Source organism: Meles meles, chromosome 13 (assembly GCF_922984935.1).
Source record: "Meles meles chromosome 13, mMelMel3.1 paternal haplotype, whole genome shotgun sequence".
Lineage (NCBI taxonomy): Eukaryota > Metazoa > Chordata > Mammalia > Carnivora > Mustelidae > Meles > Meles meles.
The window spans coordinates 50,510,803-50,531,860 of NC_060078.1; the positions used below are offsets into that span (position 1 = coordinate 50,510,803).

General features: G+C 41.5%; 1 protein-coding gene across 1 annotated transcript in view; it reads right to left on the reverse strand.

The window, feature by feature from the left end:
* Positions 1–641: 641 nt before the first annotated feature.
* Positions 642–21,058, reverse strand: part of SLC16A12 (solute carrier family 16 member 12) — a 75,436-nt gene continuing 55,019 nt past the window's right edge. The window contains exons 3-7 of the mRNA XM_046027880.1: positions 14,396–14,499; positions 11,345–11,488; positions 9,258–9,837; positions 6,750–7,009; positions 642–4,094 (exon numbers count right to left, since the gene is read on the reverse strand). Coding sequence (XP_045883836.1) covers positions 3,832–4,094; positions 6,750–7,009; positions 9,258–9,837; positions 11,345–11,488; positions 14,396–14,499 — 1,351 coding nt within the window. The 3' untranslated portion in view covers positions 642–3,831. The remainder of the gene's footprint in view (positions 4,095–6,749; positions 7,010–9,257; positions 9,838–11,344; positions 11,489–14,395; positions 14,500–21,058) is intronic.

Genomic DNA, 21,058 nt, shown 5'->3' on the forward strand with positions numbered 1-21,058 from the left:
CAGACACCCAAAGTCCACAGAAAGAAAGAGGACCCAATCAGCTTCCTAACGATGTGGTTCTTTAACAAGTGATACCAGCCACCTGTACCCTCTGCTTGCTTGAATAAATTATTCTTGCCAGGTTCAGTTATTCCTTGACAGCTGAAGGAAGACTTGTCCTGTCAACTTCATCAAGGGAGAGGGTAAAGGTAGATAATGGTAGATGTTATGGGATGGTTATGTCAAGTTCATTTTACTGTTCTATTTTTGTACATTTGAAAATTTCCATAATAAAATGTTTTATTTTAAATGTTAGTCTTTTTATTCTGATTGAATATTTCTAGATTCCCTCTCTCAAATATTTCTCTGTGTTATGGGACCAAATCCCAGTCATCTCTCACTGGTAGCTGTTCTGGCAACAGTTATAAAAACCTATTGTTTGGGGCACCCAAGGGCTCAGTTGGTTAAGCATCTGCCTTGGGCTCAGATCGTGATCTCGGAGTCCTGGGATTCAGCCCTGCTTTGGGCTCCCTGCTCAGTGGAGAGTCTGCTTCTCCTTCTCCCTCTGCCCCTCCCCCCACCCATACTTGTTCTCTCCCTCAAAGAAATAAATAAAATCCCTAAAAAAAAAAAATCTTTTAAAATCTATTGTTTGGTGGAGTTAGAAAAAAATAATGACTCAATCTTTGAAGTATGAGAAGGAAAACTCAGCTATCTATCTTGAGTTCACACTATTTCAGTTCAATAAACAATTTCAGAATTAGACCCATTGAGACCAGGAAGGTGAGTGCCAGATAGACATGACCATCTTTGTCATCACTGGGCAATGGTACAGGCACTTAAAAAAAAAAAAATTCAATTCCTGGCTGAGAAAGCATGATTCTGGTAATGCAGAAGAAAGAACTCTCTTTTGAGACACAGTGTGCTTCCCAACCTTCTCCCTGCTACACATACATAAATGCTCCCAAAGAGAGTCCTGGATCAATAAATAGCAGATTAAACCACTTAGCTAGAAGTGGTGGTCTTGATAGAACCAGACTCTTGGGAAAACTCTTGGAAATTTCCATTCTAGAATCTCCCCATTTAAACGAATTGGGAGAGGAATCATAATCCAAAGGATTTTATCTTCCCAAAGGAGGGTCTGTCTCTAAATGGCTTTTTGAACACACATAAGAAGAAAATCCAAGGCAGGTTCCGGCCACACACAGCTTCCTAGCTTTACAGGATTTCACTGGAGCCAGAGGAATGCAGTGGCCACTTGATGCCTCAGTTTCCACATTCATCCAATGGTGATAATATAGGTTATTATGGGAATTAAATAAGACAATGTGTAGGAAGTACTTAGCACAGTAGCTAATGCATTGGAAGTACTCAATAAATAGGTTTGGCTTTCGTAAATTATTGGATTGTTTACCACATCTTTATATGCTAGCTACATTTTAGCATAATTCAGACAAACCCATTCACCATTCAATCCAAACCCGTGTACAGGGAAAAAAATATATTTTTCCAAACACAAATATAAACTCACTTTATTATGCTTTTGAAATAAGAAAATATTAGCATAAATATCTGATCTATTAGTAAAATCTCAATCTGAAAAGAAGACCCAATGGTACAATGTATCTATAGAAGTTAGTTTCTTTGCTTTTCTAGTCAATTTCAAAGTAGAGCTTGAAGTGATATAAAGTAATATTTAAGATGTAGAATCATCACACCACAATCTTGTTCTTGATTCCACAAAATACATCATTCCCACACATTCCTCCCTTTTGAAATAAACAGTATAGGCACATGGAACCTTAACAGGAAAATTTTGTGAAGTTAGACAATGGTAGACTCTAAAATCTACATTTTCTTTGCTGGTTTTCTAAAAACGCTGCTCCAAAAGGGAAGTAAAATATAAATTTATGCATGTATAAAGTAAAAATATCTGAATTATTTTATATAAATTTTTAAAAGCTCTGGTTTCTATACTCATTTTCATGAATACTTATAATACTTTAGAGAAATGATATTGCAGAGCTGGATAAACAAAATTTTACTGTGATCACCAGGAAAAAATACATCTAAGAATATTTATAACTATATTTCCAAAAAAATCTTTAGGCTTGAAGATTCAAGAAGTGACATTTAGTGTAAAGTGCTACTCCAAACATACATAAGTTCATTGAACATTGACTTTTTTATAGATATTTTCCAAATATTGTTTTTAAATTGCAAGTGACAAAGTAAATGGGTTCAAAACTACAGTCTTAAACTAAGTAAAAAGATAATAGGCAACATTCAAATTTATCTTTGGAAAACAACTATGAAATACTACAGCGTTCTTCCATTAAATCAAGTCAGTATTTCATTCTGAAAGCAATGTAGTAATATGTAATTTCATGACGTAATCCAGTTATAGGCAAAGACTCTTGCTGAACATGCCTAGTCAACCTAAGATCTTTCTCAGTGCAGGCCTCTGGAGGGACAGTGGATAAAATGGACTTCGGGGTCAAAATATTTCTTTAAGGCTCAGATTTTAAATTTTTCAATAGTTAAAATCCCCCTTCAATGGTGTAACTTGCTCCTAATTTACAGGTCTGACACAATTTGGGGATGCAAAGGGTTGGAGACAAGCCAGCAGATCTGGCCTTTCTCTTCTTTCCCACGTCCTCCCTCTGAAAAGTCAGAAATTACTCCAAACTGTAGGAAAACAGAGTACTTGAGAATGAGTAAATTATTCTAATCCAGTGAGTGAAGGTACATAAACAAGTTCTATGAACTGTAAAGTGTCACAGCATTAACCTTCTTAAGCTTCTCTTCCCTCTCCCCCAACCAAAGCTCTAATTAATGAGAGCGCTGGGATGCTGAGCCCAATTCCTAAAGCCTTCTCACTCAGGTGAAGAGGCCCAAGTTAGAACCAAGTTTCTAATGGTTATCCATAAAAAGATAAAAACTTAACACAGGGAGAAAGGAATCTCACCTTTAGAATATTTTTCAGGCTAACCTCCCAAGTTCTGTTTTGGGTAATGATGAACCAAAATGTCTGATCTGAAAAGAAAACTCCCATCAGAGACCTGCTGATTCAAGAACTCAATTCCTGCCCAGTTGGAATTCTGCCAACACTTTCAGTTCCTGGCAGGAATGTGTGTACAAATTCAAATAAACACTTTGTTTCTAAAGAAAAAAGGGGGAGAGAAGTGTTGGTGTTAACATTTCAGGTAAGATTTAGAAATCACCCTTGTGACTTGGTGTATTCTGTTGAATTCAGTATTGTATTAACAGGCTTGAGTGCCTAATCAGAGGCGAGGGGCTCAGCCTTAGGAAGAAGTCAACCCCTTCTCATAGTGTAGTTTCTCACTAGGGCTTTACACGGAGTTGTTGAAGAATGCTTTAGATTCTGCAAAAGGCAGTGATTAATACAGACCCCCTTTTCCAAAAAAGCATCAAGTAAGCAAATCTAACATGCCTTTGTTTCCGTTTCCATTCTAACTGAGGGAGTAAGACAGAGGGGCAGAGAGTTGGCAACAAAGCTTTCCAATGTCATCTGCTTTGGTCATGCTTCGAAATTACCCCGAATTACAGCTAATTATAGCAGCTCCGTCCTAACATTCTCCATAGAGTGATGCTCATTGCCTGAAAAGTACAAGTTCAATTGTGAGTACAAGTCGCAAATGAGGAAAACTCTGAGCCAGTCCAACTTGCTTTGTTTTTTGGTATTTTCCCCTATCAACACGTTAATAAAATAATGACGGTAATTTCCCCGGAAGGCAATGCGTCTGCCAAAATTAAATGCTTCTGAGACATGTGCAGTCCAGTGGTCCCACCTCTCTCAGCCCTGAAGATTCCCAGGCTCAAGGCCATGGGTCATGTAGGACTGTAACCAGGCACAGTCAGAGCCACACACTGATCGTCTTTGTGATCTAACTCTCTTGCTACAGAATAAGCCACCGATCCATTGGTCCATAGCTGCAGCTTGGGATCCGATTCTTTGGCAAGGAACCGCAGCTGGGTTTTTTTCCTCTTCTTTATGAGTCTAGCAAAGCCAAGCAACACAGAACTGAATATCATTGAAAATCCACAGAGAAGAAATGCCGCCGTGTAGCTGCCAGTCGTATCGACAAGCCATCCTGTAACAAGCAACCGCAAAATTACATTGTCGAGTCTAAAATCCAATTATTTATGTGCTCCCAAATCTAATGCTTTCTAAGGATAATAAACACTATGTTGCAGGCACCGCCATCATAGTTCTGACACACAAAGCTGATCTAAAAATATTGTGCAGCAACTGAAAACTGCATTCTGCTTTCTAGGAAAACTCCTAAAACGGATTGTTGTTCTGTAAAGTACTTGGAGGAGTGTCTCATTCTTAGTGATTACACAATAAATACTATTATTAATACCAGCAAATATGGAAGAAAAGATTAAAATAGTGTCATTCAGGGGCGCCTGGGTGGCTCAGTGTGTTAAGCCTCTGCCTTTGGCTCAGGTCATGATCTCAGGGTCCTGGGATCGAGCCCCACATCGGGCTCTCTGCTTGGCAGGGAGCCTGCTTCCCCCTCTCTCTGCCTGACTCTCTGCCTACTTGTGATCTCTGTCTGGCAAATAAATAAAAAATCTTTTTAAAAAATGTTATGTAGAAATTGGTATAAGCCCCACAAAATTTCCTACAATTCACAGTATCTCAAATATTTTAGTTATTGTGGGATTTACTTATGCATATATTTCTGTAGCACCAAACAGAAGAGACTGAGTTGTCATTTTAAAGGTAATTAAATAAATGGTAAGATTCTCCAAGGCCTGACAATAAGTATAATGTCTGATTTGCCAAAGGAAGGCCACAGATTGAAAAAAGATCCAGGAATTCCAATTTCATTGATGCACTGTGACTTTTTAAAAGAAATACAGAATTACACTGCTCCTAAAGGTTGGTGAACACAAAAACTGGCTATGGAGGGAGGATGTGAAGACATTTTGGGAATCTGCCCCCAAAATGACCCCCCAAAAAACATTTTGGGGGTACCTTCCCAAAATGAAGCATTAAACATGTAGCCCTATATCACCAAGTTTAAACTGACCAGGATATTTTATCCACACCTATGAAGCAGCCAGATTGCCCCCCCAGTGTGCTTCTTTAGCAATCACTAGAGTTTGGAAATAATTCAAAACTTTTTATTCACAATATCAGTTAAAGCAGAAATCCTGCTTTCTTCAAAAATTCCCTTCCTTTCTTCTAAGCACATGTTTGGCTCATTTCTTTTTTGCCTATTTTCAGAGACCTTCACTCTTAGTTTTAGCTTAGGCAGGTGATAAAATCAGAACCAATTATTCTTGGGGCACCTGGATGGCTCAGTAGGTTAAGGGGCCGCCTTTGGTGCAGGTCAAGATCCAGGAGTCCCAAGATCAAACCCTGCATTGGGTTCCCTGCTCAGTGGGGAGTCTGCCTCTCTCCCTGCCCCTCACCCTGTTCTTGGGCTTGTGCACTCACTCTCTAATAAATAAATAAGCTCTTTTTAAAAAGAACCAATTATTCTCAATCTTTAGTACGCATGAGCTTCACAAAAAAGCTGATTCAGAATGTAGATTCCTGGAAAGATTCAGATCACAAAGGAGGATCAAGGAATCTGCATTTTGTAACAAGGGCCCCACGGTGTTTTGACACAGGGGGGGTCCAAGAACCTCCATTTTGAGAGACACTGGTCTAGACCACATTCTCCGGGAAGGAAGCAGGGACTCTGACCTGTTTGCTGCCATAGCAATGCCAAAGGAAATGCTGGTGCATGTAAGCAATAAATAGTTGTCAAATTACTTGTTCAATCATGCTTTAAATTGCTATAGCATTTGACAGTTTATAAAACATTCTAGATGCTTTATCTGATAATTCCCAAATCTTTAAATCCAAATCTGGCCTCCCTCTAAAGCTCAGATTTCATCTTTAAACAGCTCTGTTGGACATTTTATTAGGCATTTCAGATATGCGAATATTTCTAAACTTTTAATTCATTGTTTTTTCTGGCAAAGCCACTTTTTCCAGCTTCCTTATTTCTTTCAACCATGCCATTATTTTCTAAATTCTTTTTGTGTTTTCTCCTCCCTCACTCCCACATGCTAAATTCAGTTGATTTTTTTTTCCCCAATACTTCCTCTTTGCCCCAAGAGCTCATTTCTACTTCTGCTGCAGCAGCCCTAGTGTAGGTCTCTATCAGTTTGCTTCTGAACTATTAGAATGGAATCCTAATTGCTTCTCCCCTAATTACCAGGTCAGTTGCTAGGTCCCAGTTTCTAAAATATACTCTTTACCATATTACCCCTTTACACAAAACCTATAATATTATCCAGAGTCTCTGAAGAATAATATAGGGCCCTTTTGGCTCCTTTGGCTGGCACTCCAGACACTCCACCGTGACACGCTCACTCACCATTTCAGCCTCGCTGCCCGCTATCCCCAAGTGGAACCCTGTACTCCCTCTAAACTTCCCTCTGCACGTGCCTGACTTATTTACAAGTTTTGAACAGCTGCTCCATTCCATTGCTCCCGTCATTAGTGTGGAAGGGAATCAGCACCCTAATTTTGGATTTTTTCTTTCCAAGTAGGCTAAGGTCTCCATTGGCTGGAAGAAAGTTATAAACCAAGTATATTAAAAAGACCATGATATTTTGATGGCTCTTGAATCCCTTTCTCTTTCACTCTTCCCAACTTATTTTCCAATCCTCATTGTCTGCGTGAGGTTTTCACATCGGTATGACAAACAGATGTGGTTGGTGGGTCTCTCCAGGAAACCTACCTGCAATGGGCGGGCTCACCAGGTACGGCACTGCATGAAGGAAGTACACCACACCGAGTGCTGAGGACAAAGAAGTGGTCCCCACTATTTCTGCAGTCACTACAGGGATCAGAGTCACGTAGGCACCGTCAAAGTAGCCAAAGGTACAAGAGAAAGGCACGAGCAGGGGAAAGCTCTGAAGCATTGGGAGGCAGAGATAGCAGAGCCCATCTAGTCCCACCGCAAAGAGGTAGCAGACATACCGGTAATTCTTCAGGCACCTGTGGATTTGAAGATCAAGAATGAGGGCAGTATGCAGGGGTTCTATCCGAGAGCTTTAGAACCATGCCCCCCACCCCCAGCAATAAGCATCATTGTTACTTATAGAGAAGGCTTCCCATGGTTATCTCTGTTGTTTGCCTATCATTCTTCTGGCATATGGAGACACAGAATTCATCTTCCCAGGAAACATGGTATGGCAGAAAGTAGCATACGCTCTGAAGTTAGAAAGATGGAATTTTGAATCCAGCTCTATCAGCTCCTAACAGCTTACCTCTAATCTCAGTTTCTTTAGCTATGGGACTGTTACCAATCTCATAGGGTTACCGTAAGGATAGTTATAAAATAACAGGTACAGTATCAGGAAGCTAACATTTCCTAGCAGCCTATCCTACTAGATGCTTTCAGATAGGTCATCCACTGGTATCTGGTACATCATATATGCTCAAAAACCCAGCATAGGGGCGCCTGCGTGACTCAGTTCGGTTAAGCGTCTGCCTTTAGCTCAGGTCATGATCCCAGGGTCCTGGGATCAAGCCCCGCATTGGGGGCTTTTCCCTCTTCCTCTCCCCCTGCTTGTTTTCCCTCTCACTGTGTCTGTCAAATGAATAAATAAAATATTTTTTTAAACCCCAGCATATAAAAGGGAGAAGCTAGCATATGAAGACATTAAAATGCTTCACCAGAGACTATGAAGGTCTTATACGAGGACGAAGTCTTACTCCGAGCCCTCCCCGGTGGTATTTCCCTTCCACTTTCCCTCTCTAGCTCCAAACTCATCATTGTTACCAAATGGCATTGATACCATTCATTATTACAAAGACTCAGTATAATATCAGCACCAGCATTTTATGCTTTACAAACGGTTGAAAACTGTGTCACAAAATGCTAAGGGTTCATAGAAAAATATTGCACTGGCCTGCTTTGCAGATGAAGACCCTTAAGGGTCTGAGGGTTAGTGACTTCCCTGGCTCACAGGGATAGTAAGGGGCAGAGTCAGCACAAGAACTTAGTTCTCGCATATCTCCGACTACATACACCTCTATCAAACCTACACTGGGCTACTTCTTGTTGAGTTGATTGTCCAGACAGATGCCCCTGTTCTCTGCTCTTTTCCTTACCCACTACATTTTTGGAATTAATTTTAAATATTCATAGCACTGGAGAATGCCAGTGGAACCCTGGTTAATTACCAAAGACATAATACAGGATCATTGCTCTCCCACGTCATAGTTCAAGTGTGAAGAGTCCGTTTAGGAGAAGATGAGTACCTTGCTCTCTTCAATCCTAGCAGATAAGCATTAGCTGAAGAAACCACTTCGTGGATTTCTGACAACTGTGATTCCTAAACTTAAAATTATAATGAAAGTATTTGCTTTTTGAATTGTCAAACACAAATATGTGCCTATAGATCATGTATAAGTATTGCCCCTGGTCTTCCTACCTGAACTGAATTCTGCTCCTCTCTCCATTGCCAGCCCACCTCTGGGGTCATTAAGAAATAACTAAAACCACAACACCCAGCCCAAGGACTGACTTGACTTGGGATGAAATTAAATCTGTCACCAGAACTTGTAGTTACCACAGGTTTTGGCCACTTAGACTTATCCACGCTCCCAAACCATCTAGAACAGCAGTTGGCAAACTATGGCCAAATCCACCCCACCACCTGGTTTTTGCACTATCTATGAACTAAGAATGGTTTTCTATTTTTGAGTGGGCTGGAAAAAAAAAAATCAAAAGAACACGATGATTTTGATATGTAAAAATTATATGAGAAATTAAAATTTCAGTATCCAGGGGCACCTGGGAGGCTCAGTGGGTTAAGCCGCTGCCTTCGACTTAGGTCATGACCTCAGGGTCCTGGGATCTAGCCCCGCATCGGGCTCCCTGCTGAGCAGAGAGCCTGCTTCCCCTGTTCTCTCTCTGCCTGCCTCTCTGCCTACTTGTGATCTCTGTCTCTTAAATAAATAAATAAAATCTTAAAAAAATCATTAAAAAAATTTCAGTATCCATAAGTAAAATCCTCCTGGTATACCTTTGTGTGTATAGGGTCTACAGCTGGTTTGTGCTATGACAGCAGAGTTGAATGACTGCGATCACATGACCCACAGAGCCCCTCTTTACTCTCTAGCCCTTTACAGAAAATGTTTGCCAACCTCTCACTAGAAGAACAAGCAAGGGAGTTGCTTTCAGATATGGAAAACTTCCCCCTGGTAGGGAACCAGCTGTGGTCTCAAAGGATTTTACCTTCTGTCAGTTAGCCATCCGAATGTGATATTGCCAACAATGTCAATCACCCCGAGTATGGACATAAGGAAAGCGGCTTGCTGGTGACTTACTCCGACACTCACAGCGTAAGGTACCAAGTATACAAAGAGAGGACTGCAGCCATAAGCCATAAAGAGAACAGAGATGGCTAACACAACAAAGTCTGACATCAATAAAAAGCTGTACTCCTGCTGCAAAGAGCAACAGAGGCAGGTCTGCACCCATTTTTTAGTCAAAGTGGAACAGGGAGCCACTCGCTTGAAGTCTTGTTTCTGAGTTCTACTGATGGGGTTCTGCTCTGGAGTCGTCTGGTCCTCTTTCAGGGTAATGGGCCGCATCAAGGCACCGCAAACACAGAGATTCAGAACGAAGCCCCCGAGGATGAGTAGTGCTCCCCGCCAGGAAAACTGTTCGATAAGGAGCTGAACCACCGGGGCCAGAATGAAGGTGCCAATGCCGCTTCCGGACATGGCGATCCCGTAAGCCAGGGCTTTCCGTCTGCTGAAATACTTGCCAACCATGGCAATCGCTGGAGAGTAACAGAGTGCAAATCCAAGACCTAAGGGTTGAGAGAAGTCCGTGAGTGCTGGCACGCCATGAACAGCCAATGAAAGAAAACATCTCAGAATAAATTTATTTGGATGAAGGAGAATCTGGCCTTCTGTCAAACTCTTTTCTACACCAAGCTGCAGGGGAGTTTCCCCTAACCAGTCATCCACCGTTGGGAACATACAGCATCTATATGACTTTCTTCTTGGGAAGAAACCTTTAAGGGATATGGCTTCTTCAAATGAAATGAAGAACTTAAAAACTGTCATACAAACTGAATTAACTAGAAAATCAGGATAATGCTGACCTAAAGAAACTTATTCTCCCCATCAATGAATCTTTTTATCTTAAATTATCCAGAGAATTACCTCAACTTTTCACTGCCTATGAAAACACAACTCTGATCATCAGGACCACTCTGGAATTTGGGCTCAACAGCATATATGGCCCTGTGAAATTCCAGGGTAATTCACACGACTGGGTAAATGTCATGCCAGCTTTATACATGGACTTTGCATATAGACAAAGTAACTTGAAAATAGTCCTTAAAGTCAGCGGAAAGCCTCTGAAAGGTTTTCAGCTTCAATTCCTTTCAAGTCAAGAAATTCTAAAGGGAGTAAACCCTGGGAATTCATGGCATCCAAATGGAAAAACAGAAAACCACCGTCAGCTCCCTTTTCCATCCATACGGCAGGGTGACCAGTGATCCTGATTTGCTGGGACTGGTAGGTTTCCTGGAGATGAGGTTTTCAGTGCTACGACCAGGGCCCTCCTTGATGATAAAATGAGATGCCTGGACACCCTAGCAGTTGGGCCCTTTAGACACGTTTTCTTAGCTGACAGAGCCAGATTTATAAAATCACTATGAGATTATGGCTTTTATTGGCCAGATGACGCTACCTGCTGTGGTATGGTGCGTGGACTGTGAGTCAGGGCTAATCCACGCCGCTCTGAGTGATGGGCAAACTGCCACTCCAGTGCACCGACCAACCCCACCTTGATGCCAAGCAGTCCCCTTAGCCTCTGAGTTATGGATGCACGTGGGTTTCTTTTCTTCCTGCAGGGTTCACTGTAATTCTCTAAAGTGTACTTCCATGACATGGAGAGAAACTCCCCTTTACTGGACAGTGATCTTCACTATGAAGCAGGGCCAGCTCAGGTCGACCACAGGTAGTATTTTTAGTTCTTGGCAAAGATGTTGGGAGAACGGTCACTGCTGAAAATGTATGTTGCCCTGGCTAATCTCTCATCGCTTCTGAGTACAGAATCTCACCATGCTCTGCTGCCCAAAGGGAAGCCAGCAGTTACTTCTATCATGTGGCCGGTACATTTTCATTACAGCAGTACAATCAGCTGGATTTCCAGCTCTTTTAACTGCTAGGTTAGGTAAGCATAAGCTAGGTCAGCTAAACGGTGCATCTAGCAAGATGAATATTTTTTGGATTACGGTTCTGTGGATGTGCTTAACAAAAATGGAATGGGGGTGGGGCGAGACAAGGGGTACCAAGTGCCCTTACCTGTAAGAACTCCCAGAGTGAGGTAGAGATGCTTCAGATTGGTGGCGAATGAGCCCAGGATGAGACCAGTAGAGGCCAGCAAGCCACCCAGCATGATTCCCACTTGGCAGGATAAGTGGTTACTGACAACACTCCCAAGCGGCGCTTCAAAGGCAATAATAAATGGGTTTAACAGAAGGGCCTTGAGGGCACTGTGAGAAGACTGTGGTGCTGCATCGGCAAAGCCGAGAATGATGGGCCTTTACAGCATCAAGCCCGTCCTGCTCATTCTACGGATTTGGTCACTGAGGAGAGAGGAGACGACTTGTCCTCAGTCACACAGAAAACAGGTAGCAAAGCTGGAATTAGAATGGGGTCTGCTGACTTGCTTTTCGCTGCCCCCTCACTTCATCCTATTACCGTTATAATCCCAGGGCTCTGGGGTGCTTTTTGAACAGTGAATCAGCTCCTTATTTAAATTACTTATCACCTGTACTGGGATGTGACTTGAATGTTTTATATGGTTCTGATCATGCACCATTAGCAATAATTACGGCAGTCAGCTGGCAGGGAAGGAAAGCAGACACTGTGGCCGGCAGTGTTAGGCAGGAAAGGCCAGGGAGAGAGACCGCAGACACATTTCACAACCTGGTACTGTTTTCAGGCTTTAGGAAACTCTGTGGATGAGAAATCAAATGCTTCACGTCCATGGTGATATTTTGGTTGGCCTCCCTCTACTTTGTGCTTTAACAATGTGTCAGAACTGTGCCAACTGCCAGGTTTATAGAATATTAATTAAAGCTGGGACAGACTGCAGAGAAATAGAAGTTGAGGGGAATATGACATGTCCAAGGTCACCAAGAAGCACTGCTTGGGGCACTGACACCAAGGGCAGGGTTTTTTCACCCTCTTACTCTGTCTCTCTGGGCCTTCCAGACTGACGGCAAGGGAGGTGGGTAGGTGGGTGGGCAGCATGTGAATTCTTTCTATGGAACAAGCTGGTACCAGTGTTCCTAGTAACAAGATCAGAAAATCAAATTCTCTGGGTATTTGTGGAGTATAATTTGGTATTGATCAAGTTGAAACTGGGGCCTGACTCCAATGTACATGATAGAACCAGTCATCAGCCTGATGTCCCCTGTCTAGTTAACACAGTTGCTGGCTGTATATAGAACCTCTGGAAGACAGGAAGGAGTGACCCTCCTGAGACGATATCTAAGTCTATCAGAAAGTGACAAAATTTAGACCAAACTTGATGAAAAATGTTTACTTCCCTGTTTATCCTATGGCAAAGCACCCCACCCCCCAGTGAGTGCCCTATACTTGACTCCACAGTCTTTGTCCATATCCTGAACTTCACCAATGTTGCGCGGTGAGCAAGTGCGTACACGACAACTGGCTACAACAGGTCGGACAGCTTGCATGGCCTCAAGCCCTTGAATGTAAAAATGCTGAATCTAACACGACCCTGCTTTATCACAGAGTCACTGTGATCGTGTTGGTCACTGAAGGTCATTTATTCCTCTTCTGGGGATTATAAATATTCTCCAAAAGATAAAGGTGAGGGAAATGAGTCACCTGTGTCCTCTGAGAAAGATAAACATGGCTCACTTGGCATGTTCATATAAAGGCTGTGACTAAAAACATGACCCTGAAAACAAAGGGACTGTCTGATTAAAAAAAAAAAAACAGTCTAGAAAACACAAAGATATTACTTTTTGATCCCTTAAGACCTTCCAGTGTTATCAGTAGCCAGAGCCAACTTAGCCTTCTCGTGAAACTTTTTAGTCCTAGAACTGCTCTCAAATTCCTCCCAACAAGGGAAATACATTTCAGAATGATTCAACTGATTCCTGTGTATGTATATTTTTTCCTAAAAAATAAGTATGAATCAGTAGCTAGAATGGAATCAGTTGATGTTATTTATGAGTTATTAAATAATATAGTATTTCCCTTTTGCCACCATGACATGGCTTGAAGAGCAACAGTAGTTTTTTGTTTTTTTTTAATACTAAGGATTCATTTAAATGAAATGTTTAGGGGCGCCTGGGTGGCTCAGTGGGTTAAGCCTCTGCCTTTGGCTCAGGTCATGATCTCAGGGTCCTGGGATCAAGCCCCCATTGGACTCTCTGCTCAACGGGGAGCCTGCTTCCCCCTCCCCCTCTGCCTGCCACTCTGTCTACTTGTGATCTCTCTCTGTCAAATAAATAAATAAATAAAATTTTAAAAATAAATAAATAAATGAAATGTTTAAATGAGCCTAGACTACAAATAGATCATTTCAACTTGACCCAATCTCAGACACTCTCTAAGACATTAACATAATAACTTTGGTTTAAAATGTTCAAAAAGAAAAATCTCAAGGTTAGTTCTCCTCTATCATACAGGTGGATTGAGAGATTCCATGAGTTCTGAGAATACTCTATAGACCCTATTTATATCCTTAGGGTCTCTTGAATGAAATTTTAACCATGGTGAGTGCACTTTTCTCATGACTTCACCATCCTATCCTTCCTCATACTTTTCTAAGAACAAATGTTTATGCATAAAAAATGAAATCCACTAGCCAAATTATGAATCTCTGGGAAGGGAACAGAATGAAAATAAGACTTGAGCTGCGATGCACATATTGTTGGCCCTCATTTAAGGAGACTGCATAAAAATGGCTCACAGTGCTATCCGATGGCTGTTTACATGACTGGAGAATGAGGGGACCATAGCGTTTAGAAGAGAGAAGCCAAGCATATACTGTATTGTTAACTGCTTCCCAAATCAGGAGAGTCCTGTGATGCCCAGCACCCTTTCTCATTATGGGAGAACCAAATAATATGTGTCTTTTTGAGAATATTAACTGCCTGTTTCATCCATCTTGTCAGCCAAGACCATTAATTCCAAGAGCATGTCTGGTTAGGTTTGGCTGAAAGTAGGATCGGTCTTCTCTTTTTGTATAGTCTTAGTCAATTTTTAGCAAACCCTTCCTACTCAGAAAAAAATGGGTAAGCAAAAGCAGTAGAAGGTCACTGTCAGTAGAGTTCAAAAGTCACCAGTCTTTCCCTGGTAAGTGATACTCACCACAGAGCATGGTCACACAATCTACAATGGAATGGATCCAAGCCGTTTGGGCGTAGTCCTGAGTGAAGTATGTCTGGAACTCCACAAAAAAAATCGAAATACATCTGAAAAATACAATGCAAGCATTTTATAGAAAAAAAACGTGAATGAACATGGATCTAAACCACAGCTTCAAGTTCTGGGTCCGCTGTTTGAATCTCCATAAGCTTTAATGGTTTTCGGTGGTACATTGCTGGACCACCGTAGGTGGGAAGTCAAAGCTATTGGACCCACTAAAGGATAAGACAAATGAACCTATTTGCCCATCAATAGGGGACCAGTCAAATAAATTTTAACTTATCAATAAAATGAAATATTTTTAGGTGTTAGAAAGGATGATTTGGTGTGTATTTACTGATCTCAGAATAAATTCACAAGACAGTCTTAAGTAAAAAAGTAAGTTACAAAGTAGTTTACATAATAAGGCTTATTTTGGTTAAAAACAAAAAGAAAAATAAACATAGTTCGTATAAATAGAAAAAGGCCAAAGCATATAAGACAAAAGTGCTCAGTCACTCTATGTGAATATGGTGAGATTATAAATGACCACTCTAGAGAGAGACAGACATACAGAGGCAGAGAAACTTTATGTTGAAAATGGTTAATTACTTAGGATAAAAAGACATAAGCAATTCAGGAGCGATAGTTTGCACCACTGTACAGCCTGAAACGAATGTTCTACAGATCAGCAAGTTTCCTAACTCAGGGCAGGAGTTCTCAGTACTCGGCGACAGCAAGGGTGAATACGGCCTTGATGGGAATGAGCTAGGAAGTGATCGGTCTCTTGGGAGAGGACTACAGTCTAACTCACCAAGCCTCAGCAGCCCATGGCAACCTGTTACTCCACTCTTCCTCCCTTCTCCAGCTTCTGCTGGGTGTGAAGGTGGGTGATGGGGAAAAAGAAGAAGGAAGAGAATCGGGTATAACCAGGACAGCTATGTTAGGCAGGTCTGGCTTTACCAGTGGGCCTCCTCTGCAAAGGCCCAGAATCTGGTACCCAGAAGCACAGAACTTCGGCTGTCATGGTCTTAAAATTCCAACAGTTTTATCTTTGAATTTGTGTTTTGTAAGCAAAGTCCAAAGGAACAATGGGGCATGCATGTGATCTGAGGAGATACACACACAATGTGTGTTTGCGATTCTTTACCTTGCCATCGACACATGTATTACTAGAGACACAAACTCTGGTAGTCTCACATGTTGGAGTTCGGTGAGACTCAGAGCGAGCACAGTGTAAGTTACAGCTACGACTGGGGAAGCGTGGGGGTAGAGAGGCCATGCTTTTTTCAAACCAAAACTTGCTTCAAATGCCAAAAGAAGGCAATGGTGTTCTAAGCAACACAAAAGACCAAGGGTTCATATACCCTTTCCTACTCAGGTTATGTCTATATTTTACTAGCCAACCACTTACATTGAAAATGATGGCACAGAGGAAAGGGGAAAGGGAGGGCTATCCACAATTCCTTTCCTTTTCTGTCTTTCCTTACTCATCAGTAAGCAGAATATACAGAATGTTCATAGAAAGTGCGTGCATCCACGTCATTGCGGATGGCAAGATTTCATTGTTTTTGATGGCTGAGTAATAGTCCATTGTGTATACTTGTGGGTGGAGTTAGAATGTATTATGCTAAGTGAAATAAATCAGTCAGAGAAAGGCAAATAGCATATAATTTTTCTCATATGTGGAATTAAACTAGGCAGATGAACGTATGGGAAGGGTTAAAAAAAAGAAAAGGAAAGAAAAGAAAAAGAAAAAAGAGAGAGGGGAACCAACCATAAGAGACTCTTAAATGACCCAGAGCAAACTGAGAGTTGATGGAGGGATGGGGGCGGGGGATAGGAGATGGGGGATGGGCATTAAGGAGGGCACTTGTGATGATGAGCACAGGGTGTTGTAAGTGATGGACCACTGAATTCTACTCCTGAAACCAACATTGTACTGCATGTTAGTGAACTAGAATGTAAATAAAAATTTGAAAAAAGAAAGAAAGGAAGAAAGAAAATGCATGCATCGAGAAGTGAAGTAAAAACACTTGAGTTTTTGCGCAGGGCTTTTCCTGTTCTGGTGAAAATGAACAACATAGGCACTCACGAGCCCCAGAGCTCCCACACAGGAGTTAAATACTCACATTTGTGTTCAAAACGAGTATGGCAGGATATAAAGGTGAATGGTAAGTTCATGCTAGTAAGTTAATATTTCCATTTTTCTTTCTTAAGAACAACTTGGAATAGCAAATTAAGGACTCCATGAAAAATCGAGGGAGACCAGTGAATTTCTAATTTAGCACTTTTAACAGCCTTTATTTTCCTATCTTTTGAACAAAGGGAACTGCGTTTTCATTTTGCACTGGGCCCTGCAGTTATATTGTGGGTCCTGGGGATGGGAAAGGGGAAAGGGTCAGTATGGGGTGGTAAGAACTACAACCCAAACCCTCCCAACCATTCTCCCTGAACCCACACGGCTGCCTTGGGTACATTTTGTACTCAATGGTCAGAGTTACCCTGATGCTTCAGACTTTTTAACATGACTTCTGAGACCCTGCATGAGCTGGCTCTTTGTAGTGTCTCCCCCAGCTCCCCGCCACTATGCATTCTTCGCTTCAGTCAGACCGAAGGCTTCCCATGACTTTCAACACGCCGCCTGTACCCCTTCACACCTCTAAGCATCAAAGATTTGTCTACTTTTCTAGAATGCTCTCTCATCTTCCCTCATTCTTTTAGTCTCAAGATAACTGTCAACTCCTCCAGGAAGTCTTCCCTGACTACCCGAGTCTGGGTTTGATGCCTCTCTTACATGCTTACATGACATGCGGGCACTTCCCACATGATGGGCAGACGGCAATTCCCTTCACATGCATTTGCCTTCTCCACAACTGACACAGACTGTTGTTCTGTGTCAGTTGTTCTGTGTTGTTCTGTGTCTGTCTTATCTTGCACTTAATCCCAAATACCCAGTACACCACCTTTCGTGTACTGGGTGCTCATTAAAAATTGTTCAAGGTTCAAGGTATTGAAGGAAGGAAAGAAAGAAGGAAGGAAGGATTAGCATCGGTAAAGAAGTGACTGGAAGCTGAGAAAGTAAAAAGGTTGAGTAGAAACTTCAAGGACATAAATGAGGGGAAAAGAGGAGGAAGCCTGGTTGCTGGCTGTCCAGGGAAGGGTAGCTAGAAAAGGTAGAGTAGAGAGGTGAAGAATAGAAGTTCATAAGCTGACGGACGAATGAGTAGGAGGGAAATACAGAAGGTGAAAAGGCAGCAGCCTAAGAAAAAAGGGTCCCAGATGATGATGACATTTTGGGATTGTAAATCATAGTCTCTTCTCATCACTAAGTCATCTGAGGGATTTAACATTTGTGCGACTATGTTTGTCTCTTGTGACTTTCTTGTTGTTTTATTGCTGTTTTGTTTTCTGCTTGATGGTTTTCCTAACTGACTTGGCTAGTCATATCAGTCAAACTTTAGGTACGTAAAATGAAAAAATAACTCCTGAGATTCTTATCTAAACATGGGAGCGGTCTGCCCGAGGTAAAATTTAATAACCACAAACATGCTCTGATTGACCATGACTTTCATAAAATACAGGAATAATACTGCATCATTGCTTATTTGTTCTCAAAAGGGAAAAGTACTTTTCAAATGGTAAAGGTTCAGGATTTATAGCTTCTAAACATAGCCGCGGCCTTAAAGAAAACAAATGTTATCAGAAGAATGTGGGCTTCTCATTCCAGAAATAATTTTTACTGTCCTTTGGAAAATGTGTGCATCTGACATGTCAGGAAAGCTGGGCCCTCATCTCTGATCCTCATACGGAGTAACTGAGAATTTTGATAATGCTTCTTCATCTTTCAGTGTCTCAAGTTCCTCATCTAGGACATAAGCAGTTTGATAAACACAACTGGATCAGCCATAACGCATTAGATCATGCTGCAGTTGCAAAAAACTCCTAACATCCTGCAGGGGTTGACAGGCTCTATTCCTAAGAATGAGGAACAAAATATCAGGATGCCTGTGTGGCTCAGTTGGTTAAGCGTCTGCCTTCAGTGCAGGTCATGATCCCAGGGTCCTAGGTTCGAGCTCCATGTCTGGCTCCCTGCTCAGCAGGAAGCCTGCTCCTCCCTCTCCCCCTTCCTTTCCCCAGCTTGGGCTTCCTCTCTCTCTCTCTTTCTCTCAAATAAATAAATAAATAAATACATAAAATCTTAAAAAAAAAAAAAAGAAAGAAAGAAAGAAAATATCACCCAAGTGTCACCTAGTATTCTCAAAGATACTTTCTCTCAAGGGGCCAACATGCCTACTGTTTTTCTACCTTGCTACTCTGCTAGAGAATTCTTCTTTGGCCTCTGAAGAGCTAGATGCTGACAACATCTGGTAACTGGTCAAGAGTTTCTTCTGGTTGATGGAGTTGTGCACTGCATCAATGGCAGAAGTGATCCACTGGACGTGTAGCCTACTAACCATGTGACTTTGTTTTATTTTTTGTTTTTGCAGCTCCTTAAATTTTTTTATTAAAGTAAATGTATATTTTTTGTACAGTTTTCTTCTGATTTTTATTTAAATTTTAGTTAGTTAACATACAGTGAAATGTTGGTTTCAGGATAACCGTGTGACTCTGGACATATCCAGTCTCTCTGTTGTTCCAAGGACTAAACAATTTAATGAATGAAGAGTGCCTGGAACAACATTAACCAGCACAGAGCAAGCACTCAGCTAACATTAGCTATTACTTACAGGAATTCAGCCCTTGTTAGAAGAGCTCTCCAATCCCACAGGACTGTAGACATCTATTGCAACTAAGTTAATTTGGATCCAGAAGAGGCTGAGAGAAAAATAGGTCTTACAGCTGGAGGCTTTCTTTGAACATTTAAATCAACTATTGCTTTTTCAAGTCAACTCCAATTCAAGCTGTCCATTTACAAATAGAACATCATGTAATTTCACAATGAAATATGATTCTTAAAATAGAGAATGTGTTTGCTAATAAGATATCTTGAAGAAAATAACTAATCAACACACATCAGTTGAGACAGAAAATAAATAAGAAGGATAGCTTTAAGCTTTATGTAAATTTCAGATGTAAGGCAGTGTCATCAGTTACAAGGCCAGAGCCGAAATACGATTTTAAAGTGTCCTGGGTCATGATAGTAGCAGTGTTTGTAAAACAAAAGCCAGGGAACAATACAAAAGTCCTTCAAGGGGCACCTGGGTGGCTCAGTGGGTTAAGCCCTCTGCCTCAGGTGGTGGTCCCGGGATCCTGGGATCGAGCCCCACGTCAGGCTCTCTCTCTGCTCTGCGGGGAGCCTGCTTCCTCCTCTCTCTCTCTGCCTGCCTTTGCCTACTTGTGATCTCTCTCAAATAAATAAATAAAATCTTTTTTTAAAAAGTCCTTCAAAAAATGTGTAAAATAAATTATGCTCACATCCTTGTGATGGAATTTTAAGCAGTTATTTTTCAGCAAGTTAGAACCATAAGTGCTGATATGGAGATGTTTCCAAGAGGTACTGTTAAGCAAGAAAAAACAAAGTTCAAAACTGTGTATAATATGAGAAGAATATGCTTTATATATGGATATAAGTTCTAAAAAAATTTTTGGAAAGGTCTGAAGAAAATATCAACAAGGTTAACTTTGGGAAGTGAAACTGGCATTCAGGAGGTGAGGAGAAAAAGGCTATTTTATGTATCTCTGAATTCAAATTTTTAGCATCTGGATGTATGGCTTAATTTTTTTTTTTTTTTTTTTTTTTTAGCTTTATTCATTTAGGAGTGCCTAGGTGGTTCAGTTGGTTAAGCATCCTGGGCTTGAGTCCCCGTGGCAGGCTCCCTACTCCTTGGGGAGCCTGCTTCTTCCTCTGCCTGCCGCATCCCCTGCTTGTGTTTGCAGTTGTGTCAAATAAGTAAATAAAATCTTAAAAAACAAGATTTATTTTAGAAAGAGAGAAAGAGAGAGAGAGAGAGAGAGTCAGGGAAGAACATCTCCATCCCTCTGGGAGGGAGAGGGACAAGCAGACTCCCCACTGAGCTTGCAGCCTTATTCAATTCCAGGACCCCGGAATCATGACTTGAGCCAAGGGCAGTCGATTAATCTATGGAGCCACCCAAGTTTCATCCCCCTCTGTATGGTTTAATTTTTAGGTATACAGTTTAAATAAGAAAAAAAAAAGACTTAATTGCACAACAGGCACTGATCTTTTGCACTGACAAACCACCCTCGTGGCTGCTTTCCTTGGCTAGATCTCCAGTCCTCTTGGCTGCTATGTGTTCATGACATTGAGTTCCAATGCTGGCTATGTCTTCACATTTTTCTCCTCTGAGCTTAATTCTGCTCAGCTATGCCCCTCTAAGCCTCCCCTATTAACCTCTGATAATAGGTCTTCACCACTAGCCACAACCTCCTCCATGATCACAAAGTGAGTAGCAGATGAAGGGCACAGACCTGATGCAGCTGGAAACCTCTTTCTTGTTTCATTCCTTCCTGGCCAAATGCTACCCATTCTTTGGGACTCTGGGGATGACTTCCCTAGAAATCCTGCCCTGAACTGCCATGTTAGAACAAACCCCTCTCTCACCTGTGTTATTTTACAGTCTGCTTTTACCTGATGGATATTTTGCACATTTTGATGTGTATTTT